Below are 17912 nucleotides of genomic sequence, written 5' to 3' on the forward strand. Positions count from 1 at the left end.
GTGCAGCCTTGCCCGTCGCGTTGCCTAGTACAAGGTTAGCGACGATCAGTATCAGTCCTCCGTCATTCAATAGATTGTAGAGATGTGCGGTGGAATCTCTGAGCTGTCCGAATCGCGGGCGTTGACAATGCCGGCGGAGGAAACACGAACTTGTCTCAACTGCAACCTGCCTCTCCATTCCATTCAAGCATAGATTTTCGAAGGCTAGCAAAGACGCCATAGGACGAATCCCTGAGAGGAATCTGAGTCAAGTGTTCGTGATAAAGGCAGTCAAAGGCTACTAGAAATGCCTACCTTGTCGTCATCGAACGTGAAGCAAACAGCCGCTCATAGACCAAAAGCTAGGCCGACGCTCTTCATCACCCCTCCAACCACGAAACCAGAACGATTACAATCCACTCCATCTACAGGCCAACACCATTGCCAGCAACAACGAGAAGAACAACACGTCTTCCATCTCAAACACCAACGATAAGGCTGCCCCAATCCCATCCGATCCCTCCAACAACACGCCCGCCACTCCAGACCCATCCGAGCCTACCAACAAGAAGGACACCAACCCAACTTCATCCGATCCCTCCAACAGCAACGACAAGACCAACATGTCTTCCACCACAGACAACAACAAGAACACCACCCCAGCCTCAACCGATGCCTCCAACAACAAGGACGCCAACCCAACCCCATCCGATGCCACCAACAACCAGAACGCCACCCCAACTCCCTCCAACAACCCCTCTCCTCCCACCGACGACGACAACGACCTAACCGCCGAGCCCGAGCTGATCGAAGCCTCCGAAGCCTACGAGAAGTACACCATCATCCTCAACAACAACGCCATGCCGTTGCCGGAGGAGCTGGAGCAGAACGGCAGGTCTTCGACGAAGGTCGGCGTGCCACAGCAGATTTCGAGGAGCATGGAGGAGACGCGGAAGGACTTTCGGCGGAAGTTTGGGTGGCGCGGGTCGGGGGAGAGGAGCCCACCGGTGAAGAGGGAGATGGATGGAGATGATGAGGATGATGGCGAGGGTGGTGGGAAGAAGGGCGGCGAGAAGGTGAAGAAGGATTAGGGGATGTGATTGGTTTCGAGGGCTTAGGAGAAGGAGCATCGAAGGAGGTGGTTGAATTCAAGGGGCGCGATGGAGATGTCTCGTTGCGTACTGGATACTCTGGGTGGCGGTCAGCAGTCGTTGAGCCTTAGCGTAGCAATCCGATCACTCGCAACAGTTGCTCTTCGATGGTGATGAAGGCTCGGTAGTGGACTGAATTCAAAATGCCTCGTTGAGATTCTTGACCGCATGCAACGCCTTCTCATATCGTTGGTCAATCTTCACCTTTAGGAGTAGCGCGGGTGAAGTCATACACATACCCCTGGCCATCAGATGACATTGCCAAATCGTCAGACAAGTCCTGTCGTCCTTGCTCCCAGTCGCCACCAAACGCCAGAACGCCCTTTGAGTGCGCTGAAAGTTAAGCCTTCACAGCAGTCGTTTTGACTGCCTCAGCTGTCCTCCCCTTCATTCGTCTCAACTCCTCAATCTCCTTCTGCAATCGATCGATCTCCTCCAGGTCGTCCGGGTTGTGTACAGACAGAGCCGCTGGCTTTGTGGGTGTTATCGTCTTCTTCTTGACGATGCGAGAGTCTTCCTCATGCTCGGAGTCGGAGTCGAGCTGTGAATGTCAGCCATCTACTCTGAAGGGATATGGGAACGATCTGTGACCTACACTCTTGGGAAGAAAGTCGTGAGAGTTGACCATGGCCGGGCCATCGAGACCGATGCAGAAATGCTGAAGAGGATCGCTGGACAGGTCAGAATTGCAAAGGCACTGGCCACATATCTGGCAGATGGAAAGCGACATTTTTGTAAAAGTGGTGATGGTGTTGTCAAGATCGATATGGTTATGGTTCTTCGGTCGGATGGGCGGATCGAGTGGCTCTTATGAGTTGCTGTTGTTTGGATCGGATGATGTCCCAATTGTGCGGTCCTCCCAGGACCACTCTGCTCTTTATATGAAAGTCTGTTGGGGAGGTGATACGAGTGCGACGCGGACGTCCCCGGCCAAGTGCGCCAAGCAAGGAAGCGATAGGGAGTCTCGAGACCGGACAGGAGATGACAGCAGCTGCGTGCAACGACTGCTTTGCCACGCACGTCGTCGATTTTACATTTGTTCTGGGGACTGCTTGCTGTTGCGCATTCGTACCCTTCTTGCAATGTTGCTTGAACGCTGTCGACAATGCCATGGCAGATTGTTGATTGACTGCGTAATCCTGGGTGTCCACTGCAGTAACAAGGGGTCACTGTTGACCCATGTGAAAAGGCTATGATCTCAAAAAGAGTTCACTACCAGGTCTGGTTCGCAATTGACAACTCTAGCTGAGCCGTCAGGTTGACTCATGGAATAGTCACAAGCTTCGCGGGCATATTGTCAGGCAATATCATGCTTGGAGTTGTGGGCGTGGATCACGCAGATTCTCTTGGTTGCATAATGGAATGAGTGAGAGCCGAATGTCCTTGATCTCCGTACATCCTACAATAGCAAAGGCCTTCAAGTCAAACATGTTGCCTGATGCGGACGTTGAAGCAGCGGTCGGGAGGTGAGGCATCTACAACACAAGAGCTTTGGGTTGGCTTGTTGAAACATAGCAGACGCCGGGTCTGTTGGACCTCCGTGACATCACAGCAACCGGAAAGGTTCTGGGTTGGATGCGCTCGCAGTAGCTGTAACGGCTCGCGTGACCAGCCGGAATATATCTACCTGGACTTCAGCTTGGCTTTGTGTTCTTCCCACCAATTCCGACAGGCCAAATGCATATCCACCCCTTGCACCCACCACTCTCCAAAGCTATCATCGACGTCGATGTCGACCTTGGCTACACGTTCCTCTCTTTTCAGGCCACACAGTGCACAAGCATGCGGTGCAGTGAACCCTCCCTCGACGGCTTTCAAGGTCCTGACTGGCATCTGATCGCTGATCTCGGGCATTGGGGGAAGTTTCGAGGCCTTGCCAGCTGAAGCCGACGATGCGGTGGTCACCGCTCCCCTCAGCTTTCCTGATTGTGCTCGCCAAAGACGGAGGGCTTCTTGCGCTTCTTGTTCTTCCTTCGTAGCCTCTCCTTTGTCTACACCAGTGAGCTTCATGCCGCTCTTACCGCTGGCACCTGCTTGTCCGATGCGCATCGATTGAGATAAGATCTGGTCCCGTTTCCATCTTAGCTTTCGCCCGGCGATGATCCTGGCAAGCACCAATGATGTTTCAAGGTAGCTCCGTAGAAATTGATGCGTGGCAGGATGTGCCAGCAGCTCTTGTCTTTGCGAATGGTCCAGGCGTGATAGAGGCTGGAACAGTGCATCCTGTGCTGGTAAGAATATTGAGGGGAAAACTGAGAGAAGTATGGCTGGAGGAGGGATGTTCGTGGGTGGCAAGGCCGATTCAGACGTCGCTCTGGAATGCAAGGATGGCACAGAGACTGATGTAGTTTGAGAGGCCACCACAGGTAGTGCGTTCGACACCGGCTCTGCTGTCTCGAAGTCGTCCCAGGCATCGTCTTCTGCTTCTGGTTTCGCGGTATTGGTGACACTTGGTTCCGTAGACGGCTGAGTCTCGAAGTCATCCCAAGGATTATCATCAATCAGCGAAGACGTACGTGAATGATTGGACGTTTTCGTTGGCCCCAAGATCTCGTTCGCCTTACGCAACGAGTCACTTCGTGACCTGCCAATCTGTGTGATAGGCTTCAGATTGTCATCTAAACCCAAAAGATCCATTGACGGCATTGTAGGCGATGCTTGCTTCGCCACAGGCTCAGACGGGGGTACAACTGCGACAACCGGCGATGTGCTATTTTCAAAGTCACCGAAATCGTCATCGTCGTCGTGCTCAGACAGATTCTCGGCATCAAAAAGCACATCTGGAGCCTTGGTGGGAGCATAGCCCGACTTCTTCCGGAGTTTGTTCCTTGCTGGGGGAGGGTTTGCAGCCGGAGTTGCTTTCGCTCCAGACTGGGAGGCAGGTATAGAAGGACGTTTGGCGAGCTTTTTGTGTTGCTGATCCAGCTGAGTTTTCGACTGCTCCAGCACGGCTGTCTTGTTATTTGAAGAAGCAGGTTGCCCACTTGCCGCTTGCTTTGCCTTCGCCTCCTGTTCTGCGATGAGTCGCTTGGAAAAGGCCATAGCAGCTTCCGGGTCCTTTGCCAAGTTCGCTAGATCATCTTCTCCTGCATCGTACTCATCCTCACCAGGCTCAAAAAGGAAGTCCATATGCCCTGCGAATGGATGTTGCCCGATTTTGGAATCCGGCTGTGAAGAAGCTTCCTCCTTCTTGACCTGAGGGGGTGGCGATGCCAGGGCGTGCCGAGCCATGGCATCAGAAGACTTCGGTGAGGTTACTTTCATATCTTTAGGGGCTGGGGGTTGCTTGGCAGATGCATCTTCGAAGTCTCCCCAGTCGTCATCACCGAAGTCATCCTGGTCTTGTGTACCATCCGGTGCAGAGTCTACTTGAGCCTCTCCCGAGGGTGTTTGGCCGCCATTCTGCACACCCACGAAGCCTTCATTGGAAACATTCCAAGACTCCCGAGTTGGCTTATGTGGGCGACCCATAGTCGGTGGCTCTGGAGGCGGGTCCCCGAAGGCCGCGAAGAGATCCTGGGACATGTTTGCGGTGACGTCGTCAGTATCACATGTCAGGTCGGCGCAGATCACTCAAAGTGTCGTAGCATAGTTTTCTCTGCGCATACTGTACATATCCAAGACGATCCGGCCCAAGTTTAGTCAATAACTGACATGTGATGTTGCTAGGTGAGACTTGCAGTTGCCAGGCGTCGGTTTACTAGCGCCTCGGAAGCCGGCTTCTAAGCCCTAAGTGATGTCCCAAAATAGCTCTCGCCCTGATCGTGTTTCTTCCTCCACGATCTGTCTTCTCGATCATTCTCACACTTCCATCCACGCATCATATTACGAACCGCCGGCGACCTCTTCGAATAGAAGACTTTTTATCTCAGCCTGTCCAATACGAAAGAGCTCTGTGTTCTCTTACAGGATGAGGAAAGAATAGAGCACCAAACGTGGATCCGCAGAAGCCTTCTATATTCTCCATGGGGCCTCATCAAGAGATCGATGACCACCATTTCTGGATTTCTCTCTCGTGGCCTTTCCAGCTGTACCAACACCGCCCGAGCGCTTAGAAATCGGGATCATGTGAAGCGCTATTCAGGTGGGGAGTTCGAAAGACGGGAACAGATTTCTTTGGCTTCGCGGCTTTCTAACCGTTTTGAACACTCTATACGCCGATGGCAGAGACCCGCGATAGGCATCACTCTCGATTGGTACACCTGGAGGCATTGAAATGTCAGTTCGGTTCGTTGTCTCAGCTTACCCAACATTTTCGAAGATGCATAAATACGGACCGAAAGTCGTGCCCCAACGAGGATGAAGGCACACACGATATCCTCTGCCGATTGATATCAATCTCGAAATGTTCACGCGTCTCCAACTCTTCGCGGCTGGTACGTTTGCTGCATTGTACCACGGTGAACAAGTCTGCGATGGCCCTTATGTACTTTGCGCCGCTGCTCCATGCACATACCTTCCTGGCAACTCGTCATTCGCAACCTGCACGTGCGTTGGACCTTACACCGGACTGAATCTCGGCACGTCGAACGATACTTGCAAATCCCGTACCGAGAGCCTGATTTCAACTTTCTCGCTCCGAAATCCCTATGCTCCGCCTTCCCAGTATGAGACAGGGAGTGGAAACTCTGTCGACTCGGGGAGCAACGGCTGGGGTGGTTATGGAGGTGGTGGATGGAACAAAGGGCATGGGGGTGGAGGAGGTATTCCACCTGTCTACGCCATTCCATGCGTCGGATCGAACGCCGCGCCATGGACTGACTGGTAGATATTGATGCAGCATCGAACCGTCACTGACCAGATGCTTACCCTACTATTAGCAACGGTGCCCCATGTACTGTCGGCAGAAATGGAGCTGTCACCTGCACCTGCCCAGTTCAACCCGCGAGCGACAACTTCTACTACGGCAGCGAATGCCCCAAGAGCGACGATGGTCTCACAGGGCTTTGCAAGCAGTTGAGATCCACGGCGGATGCCCCTTCGTTTGCCACACGGGAGAATATGCCAAGCATCATCGAAGCAGCCACCCTCGGACCATTCTATGGCGATCAGAACCAGATCTCGAGTTGCCTATAGTGATGGCACATTTGACATATTGAATGAGGCAAGGCTAGAACGGCTATGACGATGTCCTGAAGGATATAATGAATTCAGCGCTTGGACGTAGAGATGTTAGCGAAGACAAGAAATGGGAACGACTAGCTTCAAGCAAGCACCTCACATCACCTTACGGTATCCGAGCCACTCCAGCATATTCCCTCGGCCTTTATCAAATGAATTTTGCCAAGCTACAGTCTCACTGATCGCTCTCACATGCATTCTTTCGTTCGACCGGTGTTCGGAATTGCGGGATCAGCCGCAGGTCGCGCTTCGCGTCTTCCACTCCAACGTCACTTTTGCTGCTCTCTGTGTGCGCACCAACACCACCGCCGCCGCCGACGACGGCTTGCAGCATTTCGACACTGGCGTTGGAGGGACTGTCACAAGCTGAAGTGTAGCATTCACTCGCTTTGTCCGCCATTGGATCCTAATCAGCGACGTCACCATCTTCTTCACCTCCGGCCGCTGAACTATCGACTGCCCTCCGCGATTGGCCTTCGAAAGTCTTCTCGCGTGTTGCACTGGGTGCGGCAGCATCAACTCATTTCCCTTAGAGAGCTATCTGAGGCTCAGCCAACTACGAACCACGCCGCCGCCCGCCGTAGCATCCCCTCCTCACAGACCAATCCTCATGACTTCTCCCTGAGCTTGACCCAAACGACACATTCATTCTAGCCGGGCCTGTGTGGCCCGGCGCTTAATGAGCCATGGACCTTGTCCAGAAGGTCGAGTGAGTCTTTTGACTTGTACCTGGCACACTCATTGCAATGCTGACAGAAACCCTTCCAGGGACCTCACGAGCCTTGACGAGGACATCCACTGGTTCTGTCCGCGAGCCAAGGACGACGAAAATGCCATCTACTACGACGAAGACTTTGGCGGTCTCGAGCCCGACGAGACAGAAGAGGAGAAGGCGCTGAGACTGGATCAAGTAAAAGAGGCCGTGGCGAGGAAAGAGAAGGCGCTGTTGGCATGTCAGATCATTGCGTTTGACGGTGATGATGCCAGACCATATCAGGAGAAGTTGCAACGACATCTCCAAAAGCAGTTGAGGCGCTGCGACATTTGCATACGAGAGTTTCACCGCTCGAGAACGTGGTTACGAGAGCAGCTGGAGAACGATTATCCACCCGAAGACGTCCAGGCATTCATGCACAAGTTTGACTCGCTGAATACCGATCGCATCGTGGCAGGTCTGAACAACCTCGCCGAGACGCTTATGGACCTGCCACCCGAGGAGCGGAATATCAACAATGCCGGCAATGAGGGTGTGTATGCCCTGTTCGAAGCGTTGCATTGCAAGCCGTTTCTGAATAGCGAAGAACTGCTCAAGGCCGTCTTTGACAAGCCCTTTCGGTTGGTGCAAACCAAGAAGAAGGTGACTTTGGCAAATGTACCCCCTGGCATGGTTACTTTTCTCTTCTCTGACAACCAAGATCGCTATCTCTGGGCTGAACGCAATTGCAACAAACTCAAGCGCACCCTACTGGCCAATGAGTTTGAGCACAGTGTCAAGCCTTTTCTGCAACCCGCAGCAGGACGAGTGCACATCACGCAGCTTGAACTCGACTTCTTGCCACGATTTTGGCGGGCCACTCGCATGATAGTGTCCAAGCTCGACAAATCGTTGATTACGAATCACCTCCGTGCCATGGATATCAACTTGTATACACTGTCCTTGGAACACTTTCAGCTCGAGGCGTCGCACTTCATCGACCAACTCAATACTTACAAGATGTTGCTTGAGATTGCTCCTGATGACTTCTGGGATGCTATGGGTCCCGCGTCCCCGCAGAATGTCGTGGATACAATCTGTAGGGCTCCTAGGTTCGAGCGCCTGTTGAAGGTTCCAGAAGAGCGACAACACGGTCCGTACGAGTACCTCAAGCAGCAGATGGCGTGGGTCAACGCATTCACCAGCAGCATCAAGCCGGCCAACCTGGTGCAGCCGTTGCGCACAATACTGGATCTCTTCTTGCACAAGTATCAGGGCGAGGAGTACCCACATTCCACGAGTAGAGTTACGTGGGAGATAGGTCTCTCTTGCCTGCTGGAGGCCATCAACCGTGTTGCTAAGGTTGTTGAGGGTGGACCCGTTTATACGCACCTGGTTGAAGCAGTCGCGAAGGACCACATTGACGTTATCCTCGAGGAGCTTGAGGGTATCGAGACGAAGACCGAGATGCAGGTGACGCCTACTCAGATGCTCGGCCTGCAGATTGTCGAGAACGTGCTCGCTCTGGACGTGAAGGGCTTGAAGAGAGACCGCCGCGTCATCGAAAAGACGATGGATCTGGACCACGAGATTGGGGTTACCAGTCAGAAGGTATGGAAGACCAGCATGCAGCACATCAAGCCTGGCTATCCTGTGCTCGTCATGTCCGTACTATCCGGTCTTACTGGTCTCGTCGAGCTGGAGACGATTCCTGCCAAGATCGTCAAGTCCGCTCCCAAGCAAGCAGAAGCCTGGAACAGCGCGCTGGAGAGAGTGCATGGGTACATAACCACTGACCTTCTGGACCGCATTGACTCGTTCGAACCCGATCAGTTGGTCGACTTGTTTCAGGAGGCTTCGGCAGTTCGAGGGGTCATGTCTCTGCTCTTCAACAGCAACGACCAGCTTCACAACTCTGCCCTGGGTCTCCTCAAAACGCTGAGTGGGGAAGACAGCAGACGAGACAGTATCATGCACGTTGTACAGATATTCTTCGGTACGGCGCTTGCGGCTGTGGCCAACACCCTCAAGCTTGTGTCTGATGCCAAGGTCTTCGGGCCTTGTATAGTTCTACTCAAGCTATGCAGGGACATCTACAGCTGTCTTTGCGATTCTCAAGATGGCATACTCCGAACCAAGACACTCTCAAACAACGCCGATGTATCTGCGCTTCGTGTGTTCTGGGTCCGAACTTGGGGTGTGCTGGAGACCATCTTCGAGCAGACTGAAACTTGGAGTAGTCAAGGCTATGATAAGACTGTCATGCAGGATTTCTGTCGCGAGACGATGGACTTTGCTGACTTTGCTTTCGACCAGTACTCAATTATCGCCGGTACGCTTGAAAGCAACAGCAAGCAAGGCGACTTGGACGTGGGAAAGCAGCTTCTCCAACAGCCCAGCAGCACATTCAGGTTCATCACGAAGTGGCTGAGACTTCGTGATGATTATCTCATCACTAAGGCAGTCAGTCTGACAGGCAAGATTCTGACCCGACTGCACGCTGTTGGCATCAAAGTTTCGATTAGTGCTGCGCAGTACGTCGAAGACATTGTCACCAGCGCATCGGTCAGAGATGCCAAAGTTAAGACTAAACTTACAAACCAGCACAAGGCGGAGCTACAGCGAGCACTGGAAGAACACCTCGGTGGTGCTCTATCGTCTTCCCTGGAGTCTGTCGGTGCTCCTCGGAAGAAACAAAGCTCATTGCAAGGCTGGGCTACTCCCGGAGAGAGCCGATCCGGCTCCACCACACCCATCACCACAGCGAAGCCAAGGGGTGTCATTGATCTCGAGAAATGGTCCAGTGCCGCAGACCGCAAGAACAAGGCACCAATGCAAAAGCTGCCCAGCCTGGCAACGCAGAGGGCAGCGCAAAAGCAGCAAGATGACCAGAAGAACTTCTTGCTCAAGCGAAAGCAGGCTCTGGCAGAGCAGGAGAAACAAAAGCAAGCCGCTCTGGCCAAAGCTAATCTTGGCGCAGGCAGTGGAGTAGCTGGCATCGGAAACTACGGCAAAGATCATTCTACTGCCGGGCAAACTGTCATGGTTGATGATGCCGACCTGGACTCTGAAGAAGGAGATGAAGATGAAGACCTCGACGACGACCTCTTTGGCGACAGCAAGAAGCCGAAGAAAGCCCAACGCCCACAGTTGGATGTCAGCGGCACGACTGGTCTGAAGCCGGAGGTCAAGAAAGGACCAACTCGCATTCAGAGATCCGCTCGCTCCTTTAAGGACATGCGTGCTCGTCTCGCGCCCGATCTAGGGCCACTTCACCGGGTGATACTGGGATGGGACTTCTTCCATGAAGGCGACTTCCCTCCACGATCGAACGAGAACGACTTCTCCGCCGTCGCCAACTCGTTCACCAATCCTGTCACATACCAAGAGACGTTCGAGCCGCTGCTCCTCCTCGAAGCTTGGCAGGGCATGGTCAAGTCGCGAGAGGAGAACAGTTCGAAGCCGTATGAGATCAAAGTCCAGAACCGCAGCAATGTGGACCAATTCATCGAGATTAGCAGCATGATCAGCCATCAAGACAATCGAGACTTGTCGCTTCAAGAGGGCGACATAATTTTGTTCTCGAAGGCCAAGAAACCTGCAGACCAACCGGAATCGCCAAACTGTCTCGCACGAATCTACCGTGTGAAGCGACAAAAGGCCCACCTCGAGATCGTCTACCAGCTCATGTCGAGTAATAAGCTTGCTCCGCAACTGACAATGCAGACCATCATCTACGGGCTCAAGGTTCAGAGCATCACTCCACTGGAACGCGAATACGGCGCACTCAAAGGTCTACAGTACTATGATCTCTGCAATCAAATTGTGAGAGCTAAGCCGTCTCCGCGGATTACGTTCAGCGATCGGCAGATCTCGCAACTGCAGGATGTCTACAACCTGAATAAAGCTCAGTCGGAAGCTATCAATGCAGCGCTCGAGAATGAAGGCTTCTCCTTGATTCAGGGTCCGCCAGGATCTGGCAAGACGAAGACCATTGTCGCGATCGTTGGCGGATTGCTTTCCCAGACTTTGGGCAGCAGCACCGTTGGAGCGACCAGAATTTCGATGCCCAAGGCCAATGGCAACACTAATGTTCTGGGAGATGCTCCCTCGAAGAAGCTCCTGGTCTGCGCACCTAGCAATGCTGCCGTAGACGAGCTGGTTATGCGTCTAAAGGAAGGTGTCAAGACCAAATCAGGTGCTCACCACAATATCAATGTGGTTCGTATTGGTCGCAGCGATGCCATCAAGCACGAAGTTCAGGACGTGACGATCGATGAGCTGGTTTCCAAGAAGCTGGGCAACTCACAGATGGACACGAAGCAGCGCGAAAAGAATGCTGAGATTTTCAAAGAGCACGAGCAAGTTTCCGCAAAGCTGCGAGAACTCTATGATCGACGGAATGCGTCTGACAAAAGAGAGAACAAACTCGAGCCGGCACAGCGCAAGGACCTGGAAGACAGCATTTCCGCCGTCAAGCGCCGGAAGGCTGAGCTTGGCACACGCATTGATAGCGTCAAGGACCAGGAACGCAACGCTGGCCGAGAGCAAGAACTCAATCGCAAGAGAGCGCAGCAGGCTGTGCTTGACGAGGCACATGTCATTTGCGGCACCCTAAGCGGTAGTGGACACGACATGTTCCAGAGCTTGAACATCGAGTTCGAAACCGTCATCATCGACGAGGCAGCTCAGTGTGTTGAGATGAGCTCGCTGATCCCACTGAAGTACGGATGCATCAAGTGTATTATGGTCGGCGATCCAAAACAGCTTCCGCCCACTGTCTTTTCGAAAGAAGCTGCCCGGTTCCAGTACGAGCAGAGCTTATTCGTGCGAATGCAGAACAACAATCCCGATGAGGTACATCTACTGGATACGCAGTACCGTATGCATCCCGATATCAGTGTATTCCCGAGCTGGACGTTCTACGATGGCTTGCTCAAGGACGGGAACGGCATGGCTGCTCTGAGGACGCAGCCGTGGCACGACAGCGCTTTGCTTGCGCCATACCGCTTCTACGACGTTCGGGGTCAACACCAGTCTGCTCCAAAAGGTCACTCGCTCATCAACATCCCGGAAATAGATGTGGCGATGGCGCTCTTCGACCGATTGAGGACCGACTACAGCAACTACGACTTCACAGGCAAAATCGGCATCATCACGCCGTACAAGTCGCAGCTGCGGGAGCTCAAGAGACGCTTCACTGACAAATACGGGTCCCAGGTCGAGGAGATCATCGACTTCAACACCACAGATGCCTTCCAAGGTCGTGAGAGTGAGGTCATCATCTTCTCCTGTGTGCGTGCCTCACCAGCGGGTGGCATTGGTTTCTTGCAAGACATTCGTCGCATGAACGTCGGTCTCACACGAGCAAAGTCAAGTTTGTGGGTGCTTGGTAATTCCGACAGTCTGGTACGTGGACGATACTGGAAGAAGCTGGTGGAAGATGCGCAGGCCAGAGACTGCCTCACAACTGGCGAAATCATGAGCATGCTGAAGAAGCCATCCAGTGCATTCCCAGCGAGCAACTACTCCTCAAACACTCGTTCCATGCTGGATGTTAACGCACATGTGGCACAAATGAGCAACGAAGCCGAGTCGAGGCGATCTTCTGCAAGTGTTGCTGCAAATGGTTCAAGGAAACCTACACCAACCCCTGTCGTGAAAGCAGAACCCCATATCAAGACAGAGCCTCAAGTCAAGACTGAGCCCGCTGATCCGGACAGAATGGACGGGGTGACGTACAAGTTTGAAGATATACTGAAGGCTAAGAAAGCTGCAAGCCGCGAATCTTCAGAGAAGAAGCCGTCCGACGACGTCGACATGGAGGATGCCGACGGTACTCCGAACATGACAGCTGACGGTCGTGCTATGACCCCAATCAGCAACACCAACGGTCCGCGCAGCGCGTCTGGCTCGCGGGCTGAAACACCCTTATCTGCGACGGGAGATGAGGGTGCAAATGGCACTGCGCCTGGCGCTGCAACCAAACCTCGTGGTGCGGTGGTGCAGCAAGCCAAGCCCTTCGTGCCGAAGAAGAGACCAGCTGCCGCCAGTCCGTTCATGCCAAAGAAGCCACGAGCGCCTCCGCGATGAAGAGACTCCTTTCAGCAGGTACAGCGGCTGGCTGGAAAAGATCAAGCAACTTGCCTACATATGCAGGTTCAACCCAGGGTTGCCAGATGGTGGCGCGATGGTGGAGCTCGGCCTCTGAGTGTCAGGAATGGTCACCAAAGTCAGCTTTCCATCCCTCAACTCTGCAGCTGATCACCATCGCTGAGCTGATGCCATAGCTTTCAATGCATTCGCGGAGACAGCGACATTCCGAACACTTGGTTGAAAGCTGGAGCTCACCTGCAGCCAACGTTATAGAGGCATGGCCTCGAAACAGAAAGAAATGGATAGACAGAAAGCAGTAAACTCGTGAAGTACGGTAGCAGCTACGTGAAGTGACTGGACAAATCGTCCAGGCCAGTATGTCGGTCCTCATCCCTCTCTTGATCGAGAGATGAGAGATCTGTAGGCAACCCTCGCCCAGTGCAACAACCGACCCAGCCGCGGAGCGCGCCTGTGCGATTCCTCATGCAGCCCCGAGATTTCTGAATCCATGCAAGAGTCCTTTCGAGAACTGTCAAAATCACCCGCCGACGGCTCTTGCCATGCGCGCGGTTACAGTAGCAGTGGCGGCATCATTCATCATAAGATGAGGCGGCACCGCCTTTGTTTCGAGTCCTGCTCGACGTTGCGCTCGATCAGACCAAGGTGTCATTATGTGGGTGCAGTGGCTTTTTTGACGCTTCATCAATTGTTCGATGCTGGGTTGAGTAGACATGACAAGCGCCCCCTTTTCGACGCCCAAGTTGCACGGGGTCGAATTCGAAAAGCGTGCTGCAAATTGGGTGCGAGGTTGTACGGCAGCGGGTACGTCGCACAGAGGATGGATGTGGTGATGCCGGCTGGTTTCATGCGTGCTGCTAGTTGTGTGACGTGAGATGCTGGGCGACGAGAATTGGACCTTGCATTGCATGGATGCTGTGGTGCGTGGTGAGATTTTTGCGATGGAATCTCGCTGACTTTGATGAATGAAGGGAGTTGAATATTGAGAGCTGATGCTGTCGTGATATCAGGGAGTAAAAGAGATCGGAGCCACAGCCTTTCCCGCGCTGAGCAACGGCCGGGCCTTACAAGAATTCCCACTCCCAACACCCCGGTCATCACGCTGTCTAAGACAATCAATCACCTGGTGGCGTACCACGGCACACGGATCCCGAGCTCGTCATCGGGTTTCCTCTTGCCAGCTGAGAGAGTCTGAGCGTCGCCCGCCGGCGGCATCACATTCTCATCTTTGTGCATCGGTCCAGTGAATCGCACTGCCGCGGCGGCACAAGGCAAGACCAAAATCTGCTGTGTGCTGCTGGCTGCCTTCTTGCTTCGGTGGTACAGTGCCTCTGCCAGGGCGTCGACGCTGGCGGTCTCGTCGTCTGTCTCCTTGCGGCATGTCTTTGTGAGAGTTGTGTTTTCTTTTCAGAAGATTTGTTGCTTGTTCGTTGTGTGCGAGGGAAGGCAAGAGACTGGGTGTTATTATCTGGGCTCTTGCTGTACCTGCTGGTTGTGTTCGTGGAGGAACTTTGCGTTCTTCAAATACACCACTACCTGCAGGGGGCCTTTCTGTTCGACCTCAACGACGAAGCTTGATTATCGTTCCGCTTCCTGGACCACACCGATCTCTCTTCTCTATTCTTGTTTGCTACCCTTTTCTCTTATCTTGCTTTTCGTCCCTCGGGACCTCTCTTTCAGCTCTTGTCTTCCTCGAGGATGACAACAGCTACCACCACTGCTGCAGCACCCAGATGATCGACGCAGCACATTCTCGCCCAGCGCCACCCTCAGCTGCCTGAAAGGACCAGCTCTCTGCGACACCCGTGAGTTGGCATGGTTCCCCCAAGTCAGGTGACGATTTATCTGAAGCACGCGCACAGGCAACAAAGGGCCGCACCCCTCATTCTGCCCTTCCGGAGTGGCAGATCCAGTCAAATCCATCGCAACAGCCGGCCACGCACACAGCTCGTGTCCAATGCAGCTGTCCGCGGTGCAGCAGCAGCGGCGAAAAGCGAACGTGCCGACCTTCGCCAACCACACACCGCGCGCGTGGGAGATAACAGCTACCGACCCCTCCTCGCAATCTCCTGGCCTTCCCGACATGTTCGGCGCCCCTACAGGCATGACCATTGGCGCCGAACCAGGCTATTGTGTCAATATGGGTCAGGCTCCCTCCTCGTCATCCTCCTCGAATGCCTATGAGCGGGAGAGGATCCGCAAGGCCAGCTCGACTATCCTCCGCGAGGACTCCATTCAGCAGCGGTTTGAGAGTGCTTCCACTACTACTACCGACGAGCATTATTGGTCGTCGACGACTGTGCCGCTGTCCAGGGAGGATTCATGGTCGATGAACTACGACTGTACCACTCAGGCTCCGTATTCCAATTCTTCGAAGAGGGACGACGATATGATCACCCAGTCGAGCTTGGTCAATCTTCCTCACAGTGCCAAGTCTTATGATCTGGCGTTCTTCTTGAGGACGACTGGGCCGACGGCGCCGCATCGTAGGCCGAGCAAGGTTGAGCCTCCGAAGCGATCGGTCAGCGGCAAGAATGCTTTTAGATTTCTCAAGCGAGGCCAGAAGCGAGATGTGACGCCTGTTCAGAGTGCTAGTGATAGGTTGGTTGATGTATCGTGAGCTGTCAAAATCGAATGCTGACAAGGATTTCCAGATTGAATGGCGTTCTCAGGGATGAGGGTGGGCTTCTCCTGGATTGTGTGGAGCAAAAAGTCTCCTGGACAGGTACGTGGTTGTGGTAGCCAGTTCAATGTCGGTGGGATGCTGATGTCGTTGACCAGGCAAACCGTACTTGGCCCTGCGACTATCATCACCGAAACTCTCAGATGTCATCGAACAAGACAATGCTGTCTCAGACATGGCTGGACCTTCGACTTCATCATATCTCAGCCCGGACATACTGGACTCGAGGGTGTCGATCTGCTTTCATGAGGATTCCAACAACAGTGACATCCTCGACAGCTACCTCCATGCTTTGAATAAGCAGCAGTATCAAGACGACCCTGCGATCTCAGACGAAATTCGACCTGCAACGTCTTATGAAGAGGTCGCCAGCAGGCTATCGCGAAGATTCCCGACCCCGATCAGGCCTGCGGCATCCAACCCTCCGACTCCACAACCTGAGTCAGGGTCCATGGCAGAGTCTTACTCCACTGAGCTTGTCGACGATCCAGTCGGCAGACAGTCTTATGATACTGCTCGAGCACTATCAGGTCAAGCAACTCCAGGGGCCGAACCATTGACGCCGAAGATCTCGTTGCCAAGAGAGGAGTTTCCAGTCAAGCATCCGAGCCCAGAGAAGGAAGTCGAAATCAAGCAACCAGTGCCTCGCCGACTTGGAAGCTATCCTGTCCTCATGCAGAGAGCATCGAGCATCGCATCGACCCTTGGCCCACCACGAAGCTTCTCCGATAGTCCTGGCCCACCGCCACCCCGCAGCCCTCTCAGACTCAGGCGGGACCCAAGGACGATCGAAAGCATCATCGCCAGCCATGGCTCTGAGCGAAGGGCCACCCCAAAGATTGCACCCAGCATCAAGTCCGCAAGCGACTTTGACTTCGGCATGGAACCCATAAAAGCCACCGTCACCACGGAATGCACTGGCCCCATCAAGAGGCCCAAGTCTCGCAACAAGAACTCCAGCCCTCGCCGGCGGATCGATCCCTTGAACCGCAAGGAGCGAGAAGAACGTGTTCGAGCCCGCAAGCTGCGTGATCGACCAAGTGTGAGCAGGACCATCGACTCTGTCGTTCACGCACCAGCACAGGCAACTCGCCAACGACAGAAGAAGATCAGACCACAGATCACCATTCCAGACTTACGTCCGCCGCCACTGAGAGCGCCATCTGCGGCCAGTCATGCCAGTGCGTCGAGTGTAGCTAGCTGGAAGAAGGTTACGCAGTCTACTCAGACGCCGGTGTCGCCAGTGCCGTCCCGGACAACCGATGAGGATGACAGGATGAATTACACGCCAATCTCACCAACAGCACAGACTGCCGAAGAAAGAAACTCTGAGTCGGGCATGAACTTCAGCCCGGTAATGATGGTTGCAGAAGAAGTGCCAGTGCCAAAGACCAAGCCTTCACCAAAGCCAACAAAGCTCATTCTCAAGGAAGGGAAGACGTATGCCCCTCGACCTCGCTCGGCATCGTATTCACGGTCCGCAATTCAAAGACGAAGTCGAACGAGTGTCAACAACAGCAATCAGAACAGCGTCCATTCATCGCCGAGGTCGAAGAGCCCAGGCTACGAGCGAGAAGAAGACGACGTTCCCCCTTTGCCATCACCGCCGCCGACTCGGGCCTTGCCACCAACGCCACCAGCTTCTGGATCCGAGAAGACAAGCAAAGCGAACAGCAAGGCCAAGGTCGTTTGCAAAGATCTCCCTACCGTCCCGTCACACGACGTATCGCCAATTTCATCCACCTCCTCGAAGAAGGACAAGGAGAAGTACCCCCACGTCGTCACGCAGCAAAGCAAACACGCCAACAGATCCTCGAACCGAGCCGCCGCACGAATGGATGCCCGCCTCGAAGCACTCGAGAAGCAGAACGCTCTCCTTTCCGCAGCACTCATGGCGGTACTTCGCACAAACGGCGCTCTGAACGGAACAATCCCCAGTCTGCTGGAACCTGAGAGCCCGAAAGCGGGTCCGATGGCGTGGGAGTCACGGGTCGCGAGGAGGAGTGCAGCGACCACAGCGACCAGCCACACGGCCTCGAGCAGCAACGGGAGTGCTCTGGAGATGTACATGAGCACGAGGAGGGGGAGCCGTCATGGTCATTGATTTCGAATTGCTCTGCTGTACGGCCCTTGATGAAAACACAGATGTATACTTAGATCCAATATGATA

General features: G+C 53.9%; 6 protein-coding genes across 6 annotated transcripts; 4 read left to right on the forward strand and 2 right to left on the reverse strand.

Moving 5' to 3' along the window:
• Positions 1 to 602: 602 nt before the first annotated feature.
• M409DRAFT_60743 (uncharacterized protein) lies at positions 603 to 1070 on the forward strand (the record flags this gene model as incomplete). The annotated part of the gene is made up of 1 exon (XM_033814560.1): positions 603 to 1070. The coding sequence occupies one exon, from the start codon at positions 603 to 605 to the stop codon at positions 1068 to 1070; it is 468 nt and encodes a 155-aa protein (XP_033660419.1).
• A 400-nt stretch (positions 1071 to 1470) lies between these two features.
• On the reverse strand, positions 1471 to 1860 carry M409DRAFT_30006 (uncharacterized protein; the record flags this gene model as incomplete). The annotated part of the gene is made up of 2 exons (XM_033809714.1): positions 1471 to 1671; positions 1726 to 1860. The coding sequence occupies 2 exons, from the start codon at positions 1858 to 1860 to the stop codon at positions 1471 to 1473; spliced, it is 336 nt and encodes a 111-aa protein (XP_033660420.1).
• An 893-nt stretch (positions 1861 to 2753) lies between these two features.
• On the reverse strand, positions 2754 to 4655 carry M409DRAFT_60744 (uncharacterized protein; the record flags this gene model as incomplete). Its single annotated transcript, XM_033814561.1, has 1 exon — positions 2754 to 4655. The coding sequence occupies one exon, from the start codon at positions 4653 to 4655 to the stop codon at positions 2754 to 2756; it is 1902 nt and encodes a 633-aa protein (XP_033660421.1).
• Positions 4656 to 5475: 820 nt separating this feature from the next.
• On the forward strand, positions 5476 to 6206 carry M409DRAFT_30008 (uncharacterized protein; the record flags this gene model as incomplete). The annotated part of the gene is made up of 2 exons (XM_033809715.1): positions 5476 to 5894; positions 5951 to 6206. The coding sequence occupies 2 exons, from the start codon at positions 5476 to 5478 to the stop codon at positions 6204 to 6206; spliced, it is 675 nt and encodes a 224-aa protein (XP_033660422.1).
• A 731-nt stretch (positions 6207 to 6937) lies between these two features.
• Positions 6938 to 13038, forward strand: M409DRAFT_30009 (uncharacterized protein; the record flags this gene model as incomplete). Its single annotated transcript, XM_033809716.1, has 2 exons — positions 6938 to 6960; positions 7020 to 13038. 2 exons carry the CDS (start codon positions 6938 to 6940, stop codon positions 13036 to 13038), a joined length of 6042 nt encoding a protein of 2013 aa, XP_033660423.1.
• Positions 13039 to 15016: 1978 nt separating this feature from the next.
• Positions 15017 to 17846, forward strand: M409DRAFT_60747 (uncharacterized protein; the record flags this gene model as incomplete). Its single annotated transcript, XM_033814562.1, has 3 exons — positions 15017 to 15675; positions 15714 to 15784; positions 15841 to 17846. 3 exons carry the CDS (start codon positions 15017 to 15019, stop codon positions 17844 to 17846), a joined length of 2736 nt encoding a protein of 911 aa, XP_033660424.1.
• Positions 17847 to 17912: the final 66 nt, after the last annotated feature.

This window comes from Zasmidium cellare (assembly GCF_010093935.1).
Source record: "Zasmidium cellare ATCC 36951 unplaced genomic scaffold M409scaffold_58, whole genome shotgun sequence".
Lineage (NCBI taxonomy): Eukaryota > Fungi > Ascomycota > Dothideomycetes > Mycosphaerellales > Mycosphaerellaceae > Zasmidium > Zasmidium cellare.